Raw genomic sequence first — 19,412 nt, forward strand, 5'->3', positions numbered from 1 at the left:
TATCTCCTATTGAAAAATATTGGTTCTTTTTTGGACAGCCATAACACATTGATTTTTTTGAAATATAATAAAAGCATGATCTGAGATTCATTGCAAAGATATGAAATAATTGCAAATTTTTCTAGTCATTTCATTTGAAAACATATTGTTTCTATCCTTTAAATCATACAAAACATAATGTACTCAGTGATAAAACCATCATTTTAGATTTTCAGGTACTTCGGACCACTTCAATATGAAAAATTTGTTTTCATTTTAAATCATTTATTATCGATCTCATAGTGTTGTACTTCATTGCAGTTGATGATAAAATCATATCGATTGTTTTATATCAAATATTTATTTTTTCCTTTGGTTGTTCACTGCTAATAGTTAGAGGTCATGAAAAAAATTTATGTTTTTGGCAATATATTTCATGTTAGAAAAAAAGATTTCGATAATTTTTTTTGAATACTAAAATTTATTTTACAAACATTATAAATTCAACATGAAGATCAATGATTGCATATATCAATCATCAAAGTTCCAAGATCAACTCATAACATTTTCCAAACTCAAATTAGTAAGCAATTAAAGCATTATGAGACTCTATAAACAAGAACACAGGTAATACACGAAGGAAAAACTAATATGACAATCTAGAAACAAAGGGAAAAATCTGATTGGAAAAAATATGGAGATCAGTCATCGGAATCAGTAAAATCGCTTTCGACCTGAACGGCTCCTTGGATTATATGCTGTGGTAAGTTATTATTATTCTTATCAGAATCATCATTCAAGTTCTGGAAAGAAATTGCATAGATCGGTCTGAGCTTTGCAATTCCAGTACCGAGCTTGAAGGTATTGGGAAGCTCATAATGCATTTTGGAAGGCGAAGCATTGTTTTCGACTTTACGCGATTTTTTAGATAATAAGAACGAAAACTTACTTGTCTCCCGCTTTGGCGTTTCCGCTTTCACGGCGCCAATTGAACTCACACTAGGTGAAGGAGGAATAAAAACATTTTTATCCATATAATTATTATTTTTGACTTGTTTCTTTACTTGATCGAAGAACAAGTCATCAATCGAGAGAGATGTAGGTATCATCGTAGCTAGCTTCTTAGCCATAATGAGACCTTCATAAATATCTTGTTCATTATGATTAGATTCCATTTAAAAAAAGTGAAGTAAAAAATTTTATTGAAATTTTTTTGGGCAAAATTTTGACGGTTTTTCAAATTTTGCAGACATAATAAAAGTAATACAAAATCAAAATAATTAAAATTTTTAGACAAAAAAATTTTCAAAGCTTTCAAAATTTTGTCGTATTTTTTTTGATTTTCTATAAATTATGTTAATTAAAAATATTATAATTCCACCACAAAAAGTGACAAATTGTTAATTTGTTATGGACTAATATTTTTAATAAATAATCATTGGAACAAAATTATACAATAAAATAAATCAAGTTTTATGGAATTTATTGATAATTTAATGAGTTCAAAAGCAAAACTTTCACAGAATCTGTTTCTTATCAAGAATTTATAATGATATCTATAGTACTTGCTAAACATTTATCTATTCTAATGATTTTAATCCTGAAAAATTAAAATCGTGCATTCAGTTGATAAAACCGAGTGAGAAGTAGGCAGCTATAATGTATTCAACTTACTTTATAATTACATTGCGTTTCAATGAACATTCGCATATATCTCCGAGAAATGTCATCAAATTCAATTATTTCTGAGTAATAGAAGTAAATTAAAACAAACAATGACAATAAACATATAATTTATACAAATATCTACAAACAAGAATGATTAAATAAAGAGACCAATGTTCAATCAGCTCTGATCTATTACTTCAGAAGCTGTAAAGGTGTAAAGCCGCATGTATCGCGCAAATTGATATCAATACCTAAATTAGCTACATAGCGAAGGTTGCTGAGGGAGGAACTTAAAGCGCAATAATGAAGAGCATTTCGCCCTTCTTTAGAAATAGAACTAACATTTACACCTTGAGATATAAGGAACTGAATAATTTCGATTGATGAGAACCTGCAAGCGTAATGAAATGCATTCATTCCAAGAGAATCAGAAGTATTGAGATCAACCCCAAAGGAAATAAGGATTTTTATCAATGAAAGGTCACTAAGTAAGATTGCAAGATGCAATAAACTTACTCCGTTCTCCATCTTTTCGTTAACATTCTCTCCATTATATAATAAATGTTTGAGTTTTTGTTGGTCATGAGTTAAAATTGCTTTGTGTAGCTCAGTTGGATTCTGACCTGACATAATGCTATCAATATCTTCTGCACTTGCTCTTCTTTCTTTCTTCATTTTCTAATGATAAAATTCAAAAGATTTAAATCCTCTGAATTAACGTGCTTCTCAAACGTTCTCAGTCGTTAAATGTAAGATATAGATATGGAAAGAAAAAATATTAAACAGGAAAAAATATTCAAATCAGTTAATTGAAAGCAACGTTTTTATTTTGAATGATTTACAGGATAAATTATGACTTTGAACGAAATCATAATGTAAAGATTTTATCTAAAATTACTGAATACAATGGTGTTGGAATAGCTTTCAAGGTATAATCATTTCTTGACTTATTTCCTGAGGTTTCGACTTTTTTTTATAAAATTATTCCAAAAGAGATATACGTGATTACCATCTTATGTTGACTAGCAGATGGTGTAAGAAAACGTCAAAAATTGACATATTTAAAAAGAAATCTTTGAAAATCGTTCAAGCATAAATAGAACTCATAAATTTTGTTAATTCACAGTCAAACAATAGTTTAACTCGGGTTAAATGTGAAAACGAGAGAGAATTATGATCGCTAATTTAAGGCTCCACGTTCATAAATTGAGAGGGTCGTAATCCTCCTTTTTTTTAATGGCCCATGACTCCGTGAATACCCAAAGCCAAGGGGTCGGAGTATGACCAAATGAAACTGTAGCTTCAACAGCACAAAAAAGGGTTTTTCGTCGAAAACCTTGGTAATTTACCTCCGAGATCTAATAAATTTCGAAAAATCGAAAGTTGATCTTATTTGCTTTACTTACCCATAAGCTCTTAAACTGCACCATTGTTTTTCCTTATTTGCAATATTTATTTCATTCTCGATAAATAACTTCTACAAATCATATATACACATTAAGATATCTTTTATTACACATAAAGAGTAAAATTCTGAAACTATACAGAATTCTTTTGAAGATTTTGTGCATATTTCAAATCATCTATAATAATTAGAGTTTGTTTCATTTTATTCTATACCAATCAATTGAAAGTTTTAGTAATTCAAATAAAAATAGTTTACTAATATTTTGTGTATAATGACTATCTTAAAAAGCAAAAAATAAGATATATTTTTTTGAAATAATTTCGATTTCGAAAAAAAGTTTTATGTTCGGCAAATGAACTTCAAAACAAGGTTTATTATAGGGAATTCTAACCATTATACTATGCACTTATGGACTCCAAAATTAATTTTCAAGTATTTGATCGCGCCCAAACCCCAAGGTCCGTTGTTTGGTGAATATGAAGAAACAGTGCAGACCACTATTATTTTCTATCCGTAGACTCACATGATTTATATACAAAAGTTCGTAATTTTTGATTATATTAGTATTTTGGAATATATTGCTTTTCCTAATAAAAAATCAATAAAATACAATATTCATATATATTAAAATATTATCCATTTCATATCAACCCTTGATTGAAGATAATCGACATCAAGAAATTTTCTAGTTCATTCAAATCAAAAACTGAACTGATCATTACAATTTTGATATTATACAGATAATATTTTAATATTTATAAAAGCCAAATTCCAGTTTTTTAGGAAATTGGCAATCTACTTTTCAGATTTGGGAAACTTTTGTTTCTCTGGAATCCTTGTCTTATAAGGGATATTTCAATTTTTTATGCGCGGGGATGGGTTTTGAGATTTTGTATCTTTCATAAAAATGAAAAAGTATGTGATAATTAGTTTCTCCTAATATTGCGATTAGTCATGCTGCAATCAGAATTTAAAAAAATTTCTCACCGATGTAAATATGTCAATTTTTTCCAAAATTGATTTTGGACGAAAAAAACCAAGTTTTTTCAAATTAGATATTTATTCAATTTGAGTGCTACCAATAGATCCCTCTAATAATGTAGATGATGGATCAGGTGTCTGTTCATTCCAAAAGCAAACATATGTGGCTACAAATGCACTTTTAGGTGCAATCTTAATTGAATGCCCTCTCAAAATTGAATGCATGAACGTGGAGCCTTAATGTGAGGTATGTACAATCAAGTGGGCGTTATCATACCAATATTGGAATACATTAGTTATACTTTAATGAGTGAGGAATCGTTCAATTTGACGACCACAAGTCACTCTTTTATCAAAAATAGTGAAAAAAGCAAAAAACGACACGAACCAGATTTGAACTGATGCGGGACAAGCCCATGGGGACTCTAATCCCACGCCTTAACCGCTCGGCCATCGTGCCCTGACGCATGATGTATGATTCTATTATTAAAGAATAAAATTTATTCATATGATGAGATCACTTTCAAAATAATCACATGTAACATGGAATCATACTTTCTTCGTTCAGTCGTTTAATTCTAATACCCTTATTGATATTGCCTGTTTAAAATTTTTTCCTAATTCACTAATCTTCTAACCATCTTTCTTCATATTTCTAAAATGATTTTCATTCAATCAAATTAACGCCAAAAATCGAAAGAAATGGAAGAAGAGGTTTTATCTCGTGGAAGAGTTGTTGGACCATTTATTATAGATGAGTTACTTGAAAAAGGAGATACTTGCAATATTTACATTGCGACAGACCCAAATACTCGTAAAAAATATGTATTAAAATTAGAATCAATCGATTCGAAAGCAAAAACACTCGAAATTGAATTAGAAAACTATGCCCTATTAAAAGGCTCAAAGTATTTCCCTATTATTCACTCAAACGGATCAACACAAAATTGGCGCTACATTTCAATGGAATTGTTAGGTCCAACTATTGAAAAATTCCAAACAATTCTTAAAGGTAAAACGTATTCAAGAGAATCTACCGTTAAAATTTCACGCCAAATGCTATGTTGCATCCAAGAATTGCATGAGAAGAATATTATACACGGAGAAATACATTCCAAGCATTTTGTTATCAAACCTGATGCCACATTTCCAATTACATTATTAGATCTCAATAAAGCTTGGCTAACAACGTCAAGACCGCCGCCAAAGCAGAATACGAAGAAGAAAATACATCAGGATAAGATATATTCCCGTAGAAACGATCTTCTCAATTGGTTCTACACAACTTTGATATTAATTGACGGAAAATTACCATGGAGCTCGCTTACAGATCATAAGAAGATAGAACAGATGAAGAATACAGTTACTATACCACAATTATGCGCTTCTCTTCCAGATGATTATCAACAAATTTATTCTTACATTATTAACCTGAAGAACGACGAGAAACCAGACTACAACAGAATACTTCAGCTCATTAATACAGCCATGATAAAAGCACGCTCCGATCAGTCAGAATTCGAGTGGATTACAATGGATAGCATGGATGTTGCTGCTATTTCAAAAATAGACCTTGTTCCACAAGTTACATCACGTCCAAACTATAAGACAAGCGATCCACTGCCAAAACCATTCTACAAAACAACAGTTATTGATGATACGATCATGCCGCCACGAAAGAAGCAACAAATAGTCAACCATGCACACCCTGAGGACCTTAAGCAACTTAATGTTGAAGCATATAGGACACAACTTCCAGAAGATCCATTTCCAAAGGGTTATGTTGGAAAACTCCCTGAAAGTCCAAAGAAGGAAGAAGCTCCACAGCGTAAGCCATTCTAATTCAAAAGTGTATTAAATAATATCATTGTTTTATGTTTTTTCTACTAAAATTTTAACAATTATTTCGGAAATTTATTAAAAAACCATTTAAAATTCATCAAATTTAGTTTAAGATAGTCTCAATTTAATAAAACAATTCAATATACAGTTTATCCTTAATAAGATATCAATAATGAAATACATTGCAGATAAATTATCGATTTCAGATACATAATGAATGCATTTGATGTATTAAAGTATTGCCAACTAGAAATTCTCTGTATTAGACTTCAAAAGTTGTAACAATTCATGTTGCAGCCACGTAAAAATGGCTTTTCATAAGGATATGGATGTGTTGAAATTAAAAAAGTGACATTTCTCCATTAACTTCATGAATGAAAGTGATTTTACATTTATTCCAAAACACACATACATTGTTTCATCAGTAGTTCTTGCCATACTCTATATTATGCAATTAGTTTACTCATATACGCTTCCAAAATATTTTCCAGATATGAAATCAGATGTTTTTCTCCAAAGCTCCGATAATATGAGTGCATACATGATTGTATTGACAGTTAATCCACAAAATCATTCAAGAGTTAACGAGTCATATCAATATTGGGGAGAAGACTACGATAAACTATTTAAAAAATCAATAATTCGATATGTATCACCACTAGATTTACCTTTTGATCACAGTACACAATTCATTGCATACTGGAATAACTCAATTTCTCCAATTCAAAATTTATTATTCACTTATTTACAAGCCCTTCAAGATTTCTATTATGGTACAGATTTGGATTGGGCTATTCGTACTACAGAAGATTGTTTTGTTGATATCAGACATATTGGCCAAATGTTAGATGATATAACAAGATATTTAGATCCTCGTAAGGAACAAATACTCAAAGGACAACTAGTGCGATCCAATATATTAGTTGAAGGTACTAATTTCCAGTTTCTTCATGGTGGATCTGGTTGGTTAGTTTCTAGAGCCACTGCAAAGTATATTCTTGACCACCAAGAAGATTTAATACAAGATCTATTCACAGGCGATAGTTCTAAGGGCGATGACGTCATTACTTTCAACTTAATCAAAAGATTAAAATTACTTCCAACGGAAGTCCAATCTTACAGGTTCCTTGGTGTTACACTTACTGATACATCAACAGAGTTCCTCAGAAGAAGCTTCTTCCGAACCGTTTCTAACTGCAAATACAGTTCTGATCCATTACAGTACACAATTCCATTTGACAACGTCGTTTTCTGGCACAGTGGAAGGCCAGATAATTTGCCAAATGCTGATGGCTACAGAATTTTATCAAATACTCCAAAATCAATAAGAGTCCAGATGAAGGGATTAAATGCAGATATTTGCTTCCATGATACTGATTCATCACATAGATCAAGATTGCAAATGTAATAATCTATTTATTTAATTATTACATTTATGATTTGTTTATTTGTTTTTTTTTTCGGTTTGTAAAGTGTTAATTTTTATATTTTAGTGTAAAACATACCATTTATTTTTAATTTCTAATTCAATCATGCACAGCAGTGAGAAAGACTTATGAAACAGAATTCTACCCAGATTTGCCTTACTTTTACCACCTCTCTAAAGCTGGGGACACCGCCTATCGTTGGGAGTAGCTATTAAATAGAACCACCAAGGGTATTTTTCGAACTGCCGGTGTAGTGGAAACATCCGACATAATGATTCATTATGCCAAGGCTTTATTCCCATTTAGCTAATTTTTTTCTTTTTTGGATCATGAATTTTTTTTTGGGTCACTATAAGATTTGTTTCATGTTCTAAATCTGCTGCATATGTAATCTATTTTTATTTACCTATTTTTTAAAAATCTATTGGATTGCCAAATTTGAATATATTTAAAATCATAAAAATCCAAAAAAACTATAAATATATGTTTTATGCATAGTGCCGATACTCAAATATCAGATTACTTAGATCCATGAATAATATCCGAATTTTTTTTCTTAAAATTAAACTTCAAAACTTCTTGCAATCTTATTCTTCATCAATTGTAAATTTTTAAAACCATTTTTTAAAATAATTTTGCGTAAATTTTATTCTCATGTTGTTTTAATCGAAAATTGATACATTTTCAAAAAAATAATATTGACTTATGAAATTCATTTTTAAGGTGAAATAGTATTGTTTTTATTAAAGTATATGAATAATATATAAAAAATTAATGAATAATATAAGCAGATTTTTAGTTTACAAAACAAATATGAGCAATGCAATTTCAAACTTTTGCTGGCAATTTCGATATTGCTCAAGTTTGTAGTATTTGTGATACCTATAACATCGGCTTAATCAAAATTCGATTTTTCTTATGAGTTATTGAGAAAATTTGATTGCAATGAGAAGGATTTCGACGTTTTTGATAAACTAAGAGCTGAGCTTTAGGGGTTCAGTTCATTTATGGCTGTAGTTTGATGCGTAGATCTCTTTTTTATTGTAAATTCTTTCAGCATGGAGATCGAGAATGAATCTTTTGAGAACTTTATGAGTTTTTACACCCGTAAAGAGGTCCTTCGAGGAAAGATAGTCCAGACTACATGAAGATGTGGGTTAACCAAAAAAATCCGATGGTTTCCCCATATTCATGTAGATCTTCGAAAAAATGAGCACCAAAAAAGCCAAAAAAATAGGCTTTTTATTGGATTTGTACACTAGATCAATAATCTATTTAGGATCTGACACTCTTTTTAGCCAGAGATATGAGGTCCTTTCTAGGAAAACGATCTATTCATCCATAAAAAAAAATGAATTATCGTTTTCCCCAGAAATTACATGGGGAGTGGTAAAAGTAAGGAAAATCTGGGTAGTTATTTTTTTTTTTTGAAACAAAACATAATATTGAACATGATTTTCACCAAATTGCCATTGTAACGAGATGTGCAATACTATTGCTCTTATATGATTATTTGTTGGAATACCTTTCATACAAAATCCAGGAAAATTCCAAAAGCTGCAATGAATAATTTGCTTTACCTGAGGTATAACTTAACATAAAAAGGTAAACACTATCAACACAGAAACATGATAAGAATTATTGTTGAATATTAGGAATACAATATACTTTTGTTTCATAGAGAAAGATTTCATTCTTATTTGAAATATAAAACATAAACAGATAAGTTTTAGTAATATAAAATTCAACAATTTGATTTGCTATTTTTCTAATTTAGATGTGTTAGGCCATGACTTAGAGTTAGTGTCAAGCTTATACAATATTGAGTTAATTTTTCTTTCTTGATTGTAGTTCTTTTGATATGAACTTTGCTGTGTCATTTAAAGTATTTGCAAATGGCTCATAGTTTGTTAAATCGAAATTATGTTTGAGAAGTAGTCTTGCAGTTTTCATCGAATCACCGATTTGGCAATAAAATAATAGTGGATATTCATCATACTGATTAATATTTGCACCATGATCTATTAGAAGTTTAGCAATTTCATCATAGTTATGGATGCAACATATCTTCAAAGAAGTTCTAATTTCTATTTTCGAGTTTTCTAGCAAATATTTCACCTTTATATAATCACATTCTTTAACAGCATATTCAAGTGCATTATATCCTTCGCAATTAAGCACCTTAAGATCACAACCGTGATCAATTAGTAAAGAAACAAATTCAGGAGATTTTGCCAGCATCAAAATCGATCTTTTTTCAGCATCTTTCTGATTGATGTTTGCACCATTTTCGATCAAGATTTTTGCAATTTCTATGTTATCTCTGAGAGCGCACATCATTAATACGGACATCTTAAAAACATCAATTGCATCCACATCGATTTTCTTTTCAATCAAATACTTTGCAACACTTGGAGATAAATTCAAAATAATACAGACAACTAATGCTGTCCAGTTATTAATATTTGTTGAATTAATATCAACACCATTCTCGACATAAAGTTTGATTAGCGATTTTAAGCCGAAAAAGATCATATCAGTAAAACTTTCATTCAAACTTTTGATTTTGTTATCTTGAACTTCATTTGAAAGTTTGAAAAAGAACAATTCTAAATTATAACTTTCAGCACAATTGGAATAAGAATAGTCTAAGTTATACTTATCCATTAGATAGTATACAGCATCATTGTTATGGGATTTGACGGCAGCATCAATACAATTTTGGTCAGGAACGAATTTTTGTTCAATCATGTTTATAATTTCTAAATCTCCGCCTTCAAAAGCATGAATAAGAGTTTGTTCATTGATTTCAGCATTATTAGATAATAAAAACTTAAAGCATTTCGATGACCCATGCATTGCACTGATATTAATGTAACTTCTGAAGAAAATTACATCATTAAAGTTGAAATTTGAATCTTTTGAGGATAGATTTATTAAATAATCAACATCATCGTCAATTATAGCTTGATATGTCTCATTGTTGAAATAAATTTGATTATTAGAAAGTGTCATACTCAGTTCGCCACAAGAGAAATTTTTGAATAATTTTGATTCTGGATATTTATCATAAATCTGCTTTGCTAGGTCAACGTATACATTTAGTTTCTGGATATTTGGCGAACAGGCTTTATCAACCAAGAAAATGAAAAATTCATGATTCCATTCTTCTTCTTGTGCAATTTGCACCATTAGATCAAGAATTTCAGCTATATATCCTTCATTTATATCAAAAAGAAGATCAAGAAGATGCAATACTTTGCTATAGCTGTCAAAGAGGATATCATGTTCAAAATCACTCATTTAAAAATGAGTTACCTGCATATCAGATCATTTAAAAATTCTTTTAAAATAGATTGAATGATGCTTGATGCCTCAATTCGATAATTTATAAATTGCTCAAAAAAATTTCCTCTTGAAACTCTTAAAAATCATATATTTAGATTCCACTTCAGCAAGGTAGATCATATTCTTTGTTCAAATACTAAGTGATCAGGCAAATTAAACACAATAAGAAGGCTAGAGAGGCTTTGATTAAAAATATCAAGCATGTATTTCATAGACTATCGTAAACAATAAGAATTTATACAATATACATATGAGAATGGAACCAGACAGAGCTGTTCAATTCATATGTGGTGAAAAATGTGAGCCCTTTCGTGTTGTGTTCATTTTGCACACTACATACAAAGATGAAGAATGAGATAGGCCGAACAATATCAATGTTGTGAGGTATTCTATCAACCATTCATCACAATTTTCAAAAAATTTGAATTTCATTTAAGCTCTTTTAGAAGAATTATTCGCTTTCTACTATAGTATGATTCGAACTTTTTAACTACAATATATTTTATTTCTTTTTGACTATGAAATGAATATGTTTGAATATGTTACTTGAAAAGGAATTTGCATTTGATAATTTTCTTGCTCATCTTACTTTTACCATACAAAAAGAATTTTAATATAAAGTTTGAGTAATTTTATATTTTTTTTTTAAAATTAGGTCTAATTATTGCATTTCTCATTGAGAATGATAATATTTCAATCATGGCTTCGAGAGGTACATGTATGTAGATTCTGCCGTAAAAGTAAATCAATATAAGTCGTGTTTTTTTGTTTGAAATTTTGAATAGAATAATCCGATTTATCTTTTCAAATTTTTTGATGACATAAGCTCATAACTGCATGTTAATAAATCATTCCAATATCAGGGCCTTACATTTTCCATTATTGATGTTGCTAAAAGGAAAGTTCGTGCTGGAACTGGTATTGATAGTGGAGAAAATCCGAATGCAGTGGCTTCCGATTATGGTCCAAACTTACAGATTCTAAATTTTGTTACATATAAAGACACTGTTTTTAGCGTTACAGAAGTTGGATACAAAGCTTTCTTTAAATGTTTTGAACTTCGCACAATCCACATAGGATTTTGCATTGAAATTGTTAGATTTGCAGCATTTTCACAATGTCGGAATGTTACTTCATTGACATTCGACCAAAATAGTAGATTGCAAATTATTGAAGAAGTTGGATTTTATGATTTCTATTCTTTGACATCTCTTACTTTTACTGGAAACATACTTAAAAATATTGGAAGTTGTGCTTTTTGTTTTGCTTGGGTTCTCAAATCAATCACAATTCCTCCTTCAGTCACTAATATTAGTAATTCTGCGTTTAGAGGACTTGACACATTACAAGAATTTCAATATTGTGGGAGCACAGCTATTACCGATGATGTTTTCTTTCGAGATAATTTTAATGGACATAACACCCCGTATGATATCACTGTTAAAGTTACTGACTCCTACCCAATTTCAAATTTTGCCACAGATACGTCACACGTCGATAAAGATTTAAATTGTGTTTTTCCACCAGCTGCAACATATGATTTGGTATGCAAATCGAATAGCTGCATGTATTTTTTACCTGAATTTTACACCTTGTTTGTGTTCATGTTCATTTAATAATGATGAATTCCCTAAAGTTTTCAGATATAGAATAAATGCATGTTTAATATTACACACATATAAACAAATATAATCGATTAATAGGCCAAGCTCCAAATATTAATAGTTTATATGCATGATAACAAAGCATTTCTCAGGATAAGATAAAAATCTTTAAAACATATAGAGAAGTGAATAAATAAACACGTCCAAATAAAATTTTCATTAGAAATTTTTAATTTTTTCGGCATTTGGATATTGCGGACTTTGCCAAATACAGATTTTCCATTTTTTGCATAGCCTGAATAATCATAATAGTTTATATAGCTTGTTATTTGAATGAGCAATGCCAGAATCGTTAATTTCATTAATTCTGATTCGAAATTTCATCAACTGTTTTAAAATCTTCTAATTACTTGATAACACCAACTAAGTGATGCAATAGTGCTGCAAAGTATACGAGAAACTGATATGAATATTAATTTTTTTCCGGATTATTATCAAGAAATAAGAGTTATTAATTCATGTGAATTACAGTTATCCCATAAACATCAAAACTTATGTTTGAAGAGATATTTGAGGAGATCGGTTCCCAGAGACTAAAATTCTCTGAGATTTGATTCAGAAACTTTCAAATGAAAAATTACTCTTTTAATGATATACTACAATTAGATATGTGATTAGTCAATTTATCTCAAAATTTAAATTTAAAATAATCGCATTTGGCTGAAAAAATTAATTTAAATAAACCTTCAAAATAATTTTAGCGGTCTTATTGTTTCAAAGTACTTACTTAGAAATCTCAGAATTAATCGATTAAATGGTGAACTGGAATGATAAAAATTCAGAACCATAAAAATCAGATGAAACGTGCTTTTATAATTTTTTTATTTCTTGTGATATTTTGCTTAACACAATTCATGGAATATTGCATTTATTAAAATCAAAGTCTTCATGGAATTCAATTTTTTCAGTTTTTTTTGACGGTAATTTAAAAAGTTATGAGATAAAAAACGGTTATTTAATTAATTACTTTTTACAGGCCATCGAGCATTTAGTATGGCAAGTAAAAATTACTAAAAATATTAATATTTCATCCATTTGAAAATAACGTTAAATTGAATGGATTTTCAATTACAATTTACAGCCCAAAGCTGATAAAAGTATTATCTAGTTCGATTTCTTGATTTTGATTTTTATTGTATTAATAATTTTCAGAGAGTTTTTGTAAGGTTTACACCCGAGAGAATTAGTTTTCAGAATGGAAACGCGCTCATTTAATAAGATCAAAATACCGGACCAAATCGGAAAATATAAAGTACTGGATATACTAGGCTATGGCGGCTTTGCAGTTGTTGTTTTAGCTCAAGATATAAACACTCAGGAAAAATGTGCAATAAAGATCATAGATCGAAAAGAAATAACAAAGCAAAACTTTTTACTATATCTAGAAAACGAACTTCGCTTGTCAGAACGGTTTAACCACCCCAATATCGTTAAAGTTTTTGAAATTATTTACGAACCAGATACCATAATGATTGTAATGGAATATCTTTCCAATGGTGACCTACAAACTCTCCTCGAACAAAATATTAATTTTACAATCCAAGAACAATTTCGCATTGGCCTTGAGTTGCTACAGGCTATTAAATATCTTCATGACAGAGGTGTATGTCATCGTGATATCAAGCCAAGCAATATTTTATTTGACGATGATTTTCATCCAAAAATTATTGATTTCGGAGTTTCCAAAGAACAATCAGAAGCATTGAGCACGTATTGTGGAACCTCATTTTATATGGCCCCTGAGATTGTTAAAAATAAAATCTATGACGGGAAGAAAGTTGACGTATGGGCATTTGGCATAACAATGAACTTGATTACAGAGAAGAGATTTCCATGGAATAAGATCTTAAATGATGCTCAATTCATCAAACTGGTAACACAAAATAAGCTTGAAATTTGTGTAGATCAAATTGGCATAATTGGAGATATTATTAGTAGATGCCTTGTGATTGACCCTAATGAAAGAGCTTCAATAGACGATTTATTAAAGTACATTGAGGAATGGCAAGCAAGTAGAGTGTTTATTAGTAGATCAAGACAATCAACGAAAACCTGCAAGGGATCTTTGTTACCTAAACTATACTCACCTAATAGTAATAATTCCACGCCTTTCGTTGGTAAAATATTTAGCCCACTGGATAAAAAGGTTTTGAAGAAGCTCAGTTTTACTGTGCGTAGAAGAAGCCATGACCCACCTAGGCTTTGATATAGCTGTTATATTGTTATTGTATGTAAATTTTTGTTTATTTAATTATCACTGTCTTTTATATAATTTCAGAGAGCGCTTGTTGCTAACATGACAAAACTAGCAAGGATATCAAATGCATTGTTATGAAAACATTTGATATCGAGATAAAATTTTCATAAATATGTGAATTTGAGATTAATTGTCAGCCATAAATGAAATATGTATAAATGCGATAGCGTTTATCACATTAAAAGCCTGGAAACAAAATGGCGGCAAAAAAGTGGCTGAACACAATCTCCTTCAATTATATGACTACATCATCGGAAAGCAACCCTGCTTTCGTGGAGAGTACTGATGATGTTACTTCAGATACCTTTGATATTGATGATATTATGAAGAGTGAAAAGCAAAACTCAAAAAAACAGCATCATGAAGAAGAAGCTTCAAAAGCTCTTATAGATACAATTAGGAGCAAAATGACGATATCAAAGATTCTGTCAAGCAGGAGTCGTAGAAATGGCCAAGAATACTATGTAAAATACAGAAATAGTAGTTATAGAGATTGTGAATGGATTTCAGAAAAGCGTTTACTGAAACAAACAAATGGAAAGCTTGTTTTAAGCAATTTTGAAAGGCTTTATCAAGGAAATCCACCGAAAAAAGATTTTTTCCCAAAGGAATATACAATTCCAGAGCGTGTAATTGGAAAAGAACTCGTTGACGGAATTCCTTACTATGCAGTTAAATGGACACAACTTGATTATGACGAGGTTACTTATGAACTTCACGCGAATTACTTAAACGATCTTATTAAAGAATTCGAAGCTGACACGCCACCAGAACCAGCACCAGAATTCAAAAAACCAGACCCTTCGGAATTCAGAACAATCAAAAAACCAGATAAATCAAAATCTGGAAAAAGTCTCAGAGAATATCAGCTACAAGGTGTCAATTTCTTAGTCAATTCATGGTACAACAACAAAAATCCTATACTTGCTGATGAAATGGGCCTTGGAAAGACTTGCCAAGCATCATATTTTATCAAAGTTCTTGCCACACAAGTTAAATTACCAGGACCATACTTGATCTTAGCACCTTTATCAACGATACCTCATTGGGAGCGAGAATTGCATGATTGGACAGATTTGAAAGTTTTGACCTTCTTAGGAAGCAAAGAACGCAGAGACATGCTTAAAAAGTACTTAATTACATACCAAGGAACACGTATTCCCAAGTTTGACGTACTTTTGACAACATTTGAATACATCATGAGAGAAGTCAGGACTTTCAAGGCAGATTTTCATTGGAGATGCCTCATAATCGATGAAGCACATCGTCTCAAGAACTTTGACTCTAAAATTACTCATACAATGAACAATTATAACGCGGATTTCAAAGTTCTCCTCACAGGAACACCATTACAGAACAATACCAAGGAGTTATGGACATTACTTAACTTCTTAGATACAGAAAGATTCGCAGATCATCATATTTTCGATGAAAAATTCGGAAAATTGCAAGATGCAGAGCAAATCAAAGAACTTCAGGCCATCCTTAAGCCATTGATGCTCAGAAGACTCAAAGGTGATGTAGAAAAGAACATCATCCCCATGGATGAAGTAATTATCGAATGTGGAATGACACCTCACCAAAAAGGATACTATCAGAGCATCTACACGAAGAATATGGATTATTTATCGAGAGGTGCCCACAAGCAGAACTGTTCAAACCTCATGAGTATCTGCATGGAACTCAGAAAATGTTGCAACCACCCGTACTTGATCAAAGGTGCTGAAGACCAGATCCTCATTGAACGTGCAGCTCTTCTACCAAACAAAAAGAAGAAACCGGCCAATTTTGAGAACGAATGCTTAATAAGTTCCGCTGGAAAGATGATTTTACTGGACAAGCTGCTAGTTAAGCTCAAAAAGGACGGCCACAGAGTACTTATCTTCAGCCAAATGACGAAAATGTTGGATATTCTCGAAGATTATTTGAGATATAAGAGATACAACTACGAAAGAATCGATGGATCCGTCAAAACAGAAGACAGACAACAGGCCATCGACAGATTCAATGATGAAAAGAGCAACAGCTTCATATTCCTCTTATGTACAAGAGCAGGAGGTTTAGGAATTAACCTCGTTAGCGCTGATACTGTTGTCATCTACGATTCAGACTGGAATCCTCAGAACGATATCCAGGCCACGGCCAGATGCCATCGTATCGGCCAAAAGAAGAAAGTTACGGCCTATCGCTTCATCACCGCTAATACTTATGAGAGAAAGATGTTCGATATCGCTTCCCTTAAGAAAGGCTTGGATACAGCTGTTTTGGAGACAAATAAGGGAGATTGGAAACACGATACTGCCGAAATTGAGAAATTGTTGCGTATCGGAGCTTACTATGCCTTCAATGAGGACGCAAATGACCTGTTGATCAACGAAGAAGATATCGATACAATTATTTCGAAATCTAAGTTGATCCAACACGATGCGAATACTTCTGATGGCTCCACATTCTCAAAGGCCGTATTCGATATCGAAGACAAAGAAGATATCGATGTTACAGACCCAGATTTTTGGAAGAAGTACATGCCTGAGGACGAAAAGGACAAAGACGATATCGATGATCCAAATGCCAACTTAAGTATCGCAGAAAGACTTAGATTGGCCAGAGGAGAAACTCCGATTCCTCCTCCAACACCGAAAAAGAAGAGGAAAGAAGGTCCTCCGCAGCATAAGAGGTCTACATTCAAATGGACCAGACAGAGGATAAACAGAGTCCAACAGTTGCTTTTGAAGTACGGATTTAGCCAAATTAAGAAAATTTCGGAAGAATTCGACTCTGAGTTACCAATTGATGAACTCAAAAGAGTATTGTTCATTTACGCTTCATTCTACAAGGAGTATCTTACTATTTATGATACTTTTCTTGAAGATATTTGCTCAAAAAGCCCAAATCCACAATACTCGAACTTTGACAAGTACATTAAGACAAAGTTCAAGGATGAGTTCATCTCAGCGGTCGGAACATTCACAATTCAAAAGGCAAACAGATTATCTCAATTGGAACTCATCAATCTCGCACTCCATGAAAAGAATTTGTCTGTTTTCAAGTTCAACAAGATCGAATCAGCTAAGCCATCAAAGAATTGGAGCAATGATGATGACAATTATCTCATTAATTTCGTATTTCAGAGCGGATTCTCAGAATTATCGAACACAAAGTACAGCCATGATAATTCTGAGATCACTACTTCAATGCTCATTGCAAGATTCGATGTTTTGTGCGCAAAAATCCTCAAATATTATTTGGACCATGAAGTTCCCACGATCGAGAAAAGTGACACCGAGGAACAAAATTCTGACAACGAAAAAAGTGAAAACCAAGAACTTCGGATTGATGGAATTTACACGACAAAGACAGGAACATGGACAGCCAGAGAGCATGAATTCATCTATTTCAATCTTCTTGGCTTCGGATATCCTTCTGCAGCTGAATTTGTCCAGAAAACAGGATTTTATTCGAAATCTGTTGATGAAGTTGATGAATACATCACCAAATTGATTGATTTCTGTGAGAAGCGCGCTGCAAACCGCCATGCAGTTCTTGATTCCGGAATTTTGGAAACAGAAGTCGATTATGATAACTCAAATCGCTTAATGGAGCGCATTAAGTTCTTCCAGAAAGTCAGAGAATACGTTAGATCCCCTCCAGAAGACGCTGCAAAAGGAAGAGACTGGACTTTGATAAATTATTTCGCAAACAATGGCTTTTTGGACATGGATACCAACTCCGTTTACCTTAATATCTTCGGACCAGACTTAGTCGAAGCCAAACTCTTCAGAAAAATCCAATTAATCATGCATCCACCGACAGCAAGCGAAAGACCAGCGATTTTACCAGGAGAAATTGCCGATATCCAGTACAATGAAGACGGAACTCCAATTCTTCCTGCCGCAATCACTAATACTTTGATTTTGAATAATATCGGCCAAGTTATCACAGATAGACCAGGATTCCAGAGCGAGCGTTACTATTATCCAGCGGGATTTGTCTCAGAACGCTACTACGCTTCATGTTTCGACATCGGAGAGAAAATTTGGTACCGAAACTACGTAATTGACACTGGAGATGACTTGCCATTGTTCAGAGTCGAAACTCCTGATGGCAGACTGTCCTGGGAATCCACAAAAACGTCTAATGTGTGGTTGGCCGTTCTTAAGTCCATCGAAGAGCGAAAGAAAGAGGTCGGACTCCCTGGAAACAGAGTCCTCTCAATTTCTGGACCAGAAATGTTCGGTTTTGCCAATCCGGTCATTTCACAACTGATAAATGAAAGCGCGAGTATAAAGAACGATCCGTCATTTAAGCAGAAATCATTAATCAAAGACAAACTCGATCTAAAGGAAACAGAAAAGAAAGATAATGAAAATAATTTACCAACGAAACCTTCTTCTGTTTCAAAATCGAAGCCGGCGAAGCAGGAGTCTGCTCCTATGACCTTGAAATTCGACTTTTCTAAGTTGATTGGTGACGAAAAGATGAAATCTCAGATGGTTGTAATAGATAGCAAAGCAATCCTCCAAAAGAACTCTTTAACTGTTCCTATTAGAGATGATAAACAACCTCTAAAATCTGCAGTTGAAGATGTCTCAAAATTAATTTAATATATTATTTTTTTGTATTTTTGTTTTTATATTAATTGATGTATAAATTCACTATGATTTATCTATCTTAATCTTTTTGCATTTTTAATACCCTACTTTCAATAATTTTTATATTTTTTTTAATACAATTCATATTCATTTAAAATCCAACAAAACATGTGAATTTAAATACATACTTTAATCAATTCTGGCAAGCATTGGATTTTATTCAGGATTATTGATTAAAGTGCTGTT

The 19,412-nt window shown here is 31.8% G+C and overlaps 7 protein-coding genes and 1 non-coding gene across 8 annotated transcripts; 4 read left to right on the forward strand and 4 right to left on the reverse strand.

Moving 5' to 3' along the window:
* Nucleotides 1–237: 237 nt before the first annotated feature.
* Nucleotides 238–1,154, reverse strand: TVAGG3_1056180 (uncharacterized protein; the record flags this gene model as incomplete). The annotated part of the gene is made up of 1 exon (XM_001308770.2): nt 681–1,154. One exon carries the CDS (start codon nt 1,152–1,154, stop codon nt 681–683), a length of 474 nt encoding a protein of 157 aa, XP_001308771.1.
* Nucleotides 1,155–1,511: 357 nt separating this feature from the next.
* TVAGG3_1056190 (Ankyrin repeat family) lies at nt 1,512–2,328 on the reverse strand (the record flags this gene model as incomplete). The annotated part of the gene is made up of 1 exon (XM_001308769.1): nt 1,840–2,322. One exon carries the CDS (start codon nt 2,320–2,322, stop codon nt 1,840–1,842), a length of 483 nt encoding a protein of 160 aa, XP_001308770.1.
* Nucleotides 2,329–4,414: 2,086 nt separating this feature from the next.
* Nucleotides 4,415–4,496, reverse strand: TVAGG3_1056200. Its single transcript has one exon. It is a non-coding gene; the product is annotated as a tRNA-Ser (tRNA).
* Nucleotides 4,497–4,667: 171 nt separating this feature from the next.
* On the forward strand, nt 4,668–6,066 carry TVAGG3_1056210 (protein kinase protein; the record flags this gene model as incomplete). Its single annotated transcript, XM_001308768.1, has 1 exon — nt 4,739–5,878. One exon carries the CDS (start codon nt 4,739–4,741, stop codon nt 5,876–5,878), a length of 1,140 nt encoding a protein of 379 aa, XP_001308769.1.
* Nucleotides 6,067–6,131: 65 nt separating this feature from the next.
* Nucleotides 6,132–7,286, forward strand: TVAGG3_1056220 (uncharacterized protein; the record flags this gene model as incomplete). The annotated part of the gene is made up of 1 exon (XM_001308767.1): nt 6,249–7,286. The coding sequence occupies one exon, from the start codon at nt 6,249–6,251 to the stop codon at nt 7,284–7,286; it is 1,038 nt and encodes a 345-aa protein (XP_001308768.1).
* A 798-nt stretch (nt 7,287–8,084) lies between these two features.
* Nucleotides 8,085–10,608, reverse strand: TVAGG3_1056230 (protein ubiquitination; the record flags this gene model as incomplete). The annotated part of the gene is made up of 1 exon (XM_001308766.1): nt 9,133–10,608. The coding sequence occupies one exon, from the start codon at nt 10,606–10,608 to the stop codon at nt 9,133–9,135; it is 1,476 nt and encodes a 491-aa protein (XP_001308767.1).
* A 2,898-nt stretch (nt 10,609–13,506) lies between these two features.
* TVAGG3_1056240 (protein serine/threonine kinase protein) lies at nt 13,507–14,568 on the forward strand (the record flags this gene model as incomplete). The annotated part of the gene is made up of 1 exon (XM_001308765.2): nt 13,513–14,523. One exon carries the CDS (start codon nt 13,513–13,515, stop codon nt 14,521–14,523), a length of 1,011 nt encoding a protein of 336 aa, XP_001308766.1.
* Nucleotides 14,569–14,813: 245 nt separating this feature from the next.
* Nucleotides 14,814–19,178, forward strand: TVAGG3_1056250 (chromodomain-helicase-DNA-binding protein 3-related-related family; the record flags this gene model as incomplete). Its single annotated transcript, XM_001308764.1, has 1 exon — nt 14,814–19,178. The coding sequence occupies one exon, from the start codon at nt 14,814–14,816 to the stop codon at nt 19,176–19,178; it is 4,365 nt and encodes a 1,454-aa protein (XP_001308765.1).
* Nucleotides 19,179–19,412: the final 234 nt, after the last annotated feature.

The sequence above is a fragment of the Trichomonas vaginalis genome, chromosome I (assembly GCF_026262505.1).
Source record: "Trichomonas vaginalis G3 chromosome I, whole genome shotgun sequence".
In the NCBI taxonomy this organism is placed as follows: domain Eukaryota; phylum Parabasalia; order Trichomonadida; family Trichomonadidae; genus Trichomonas; species Trichomonas vaginalis.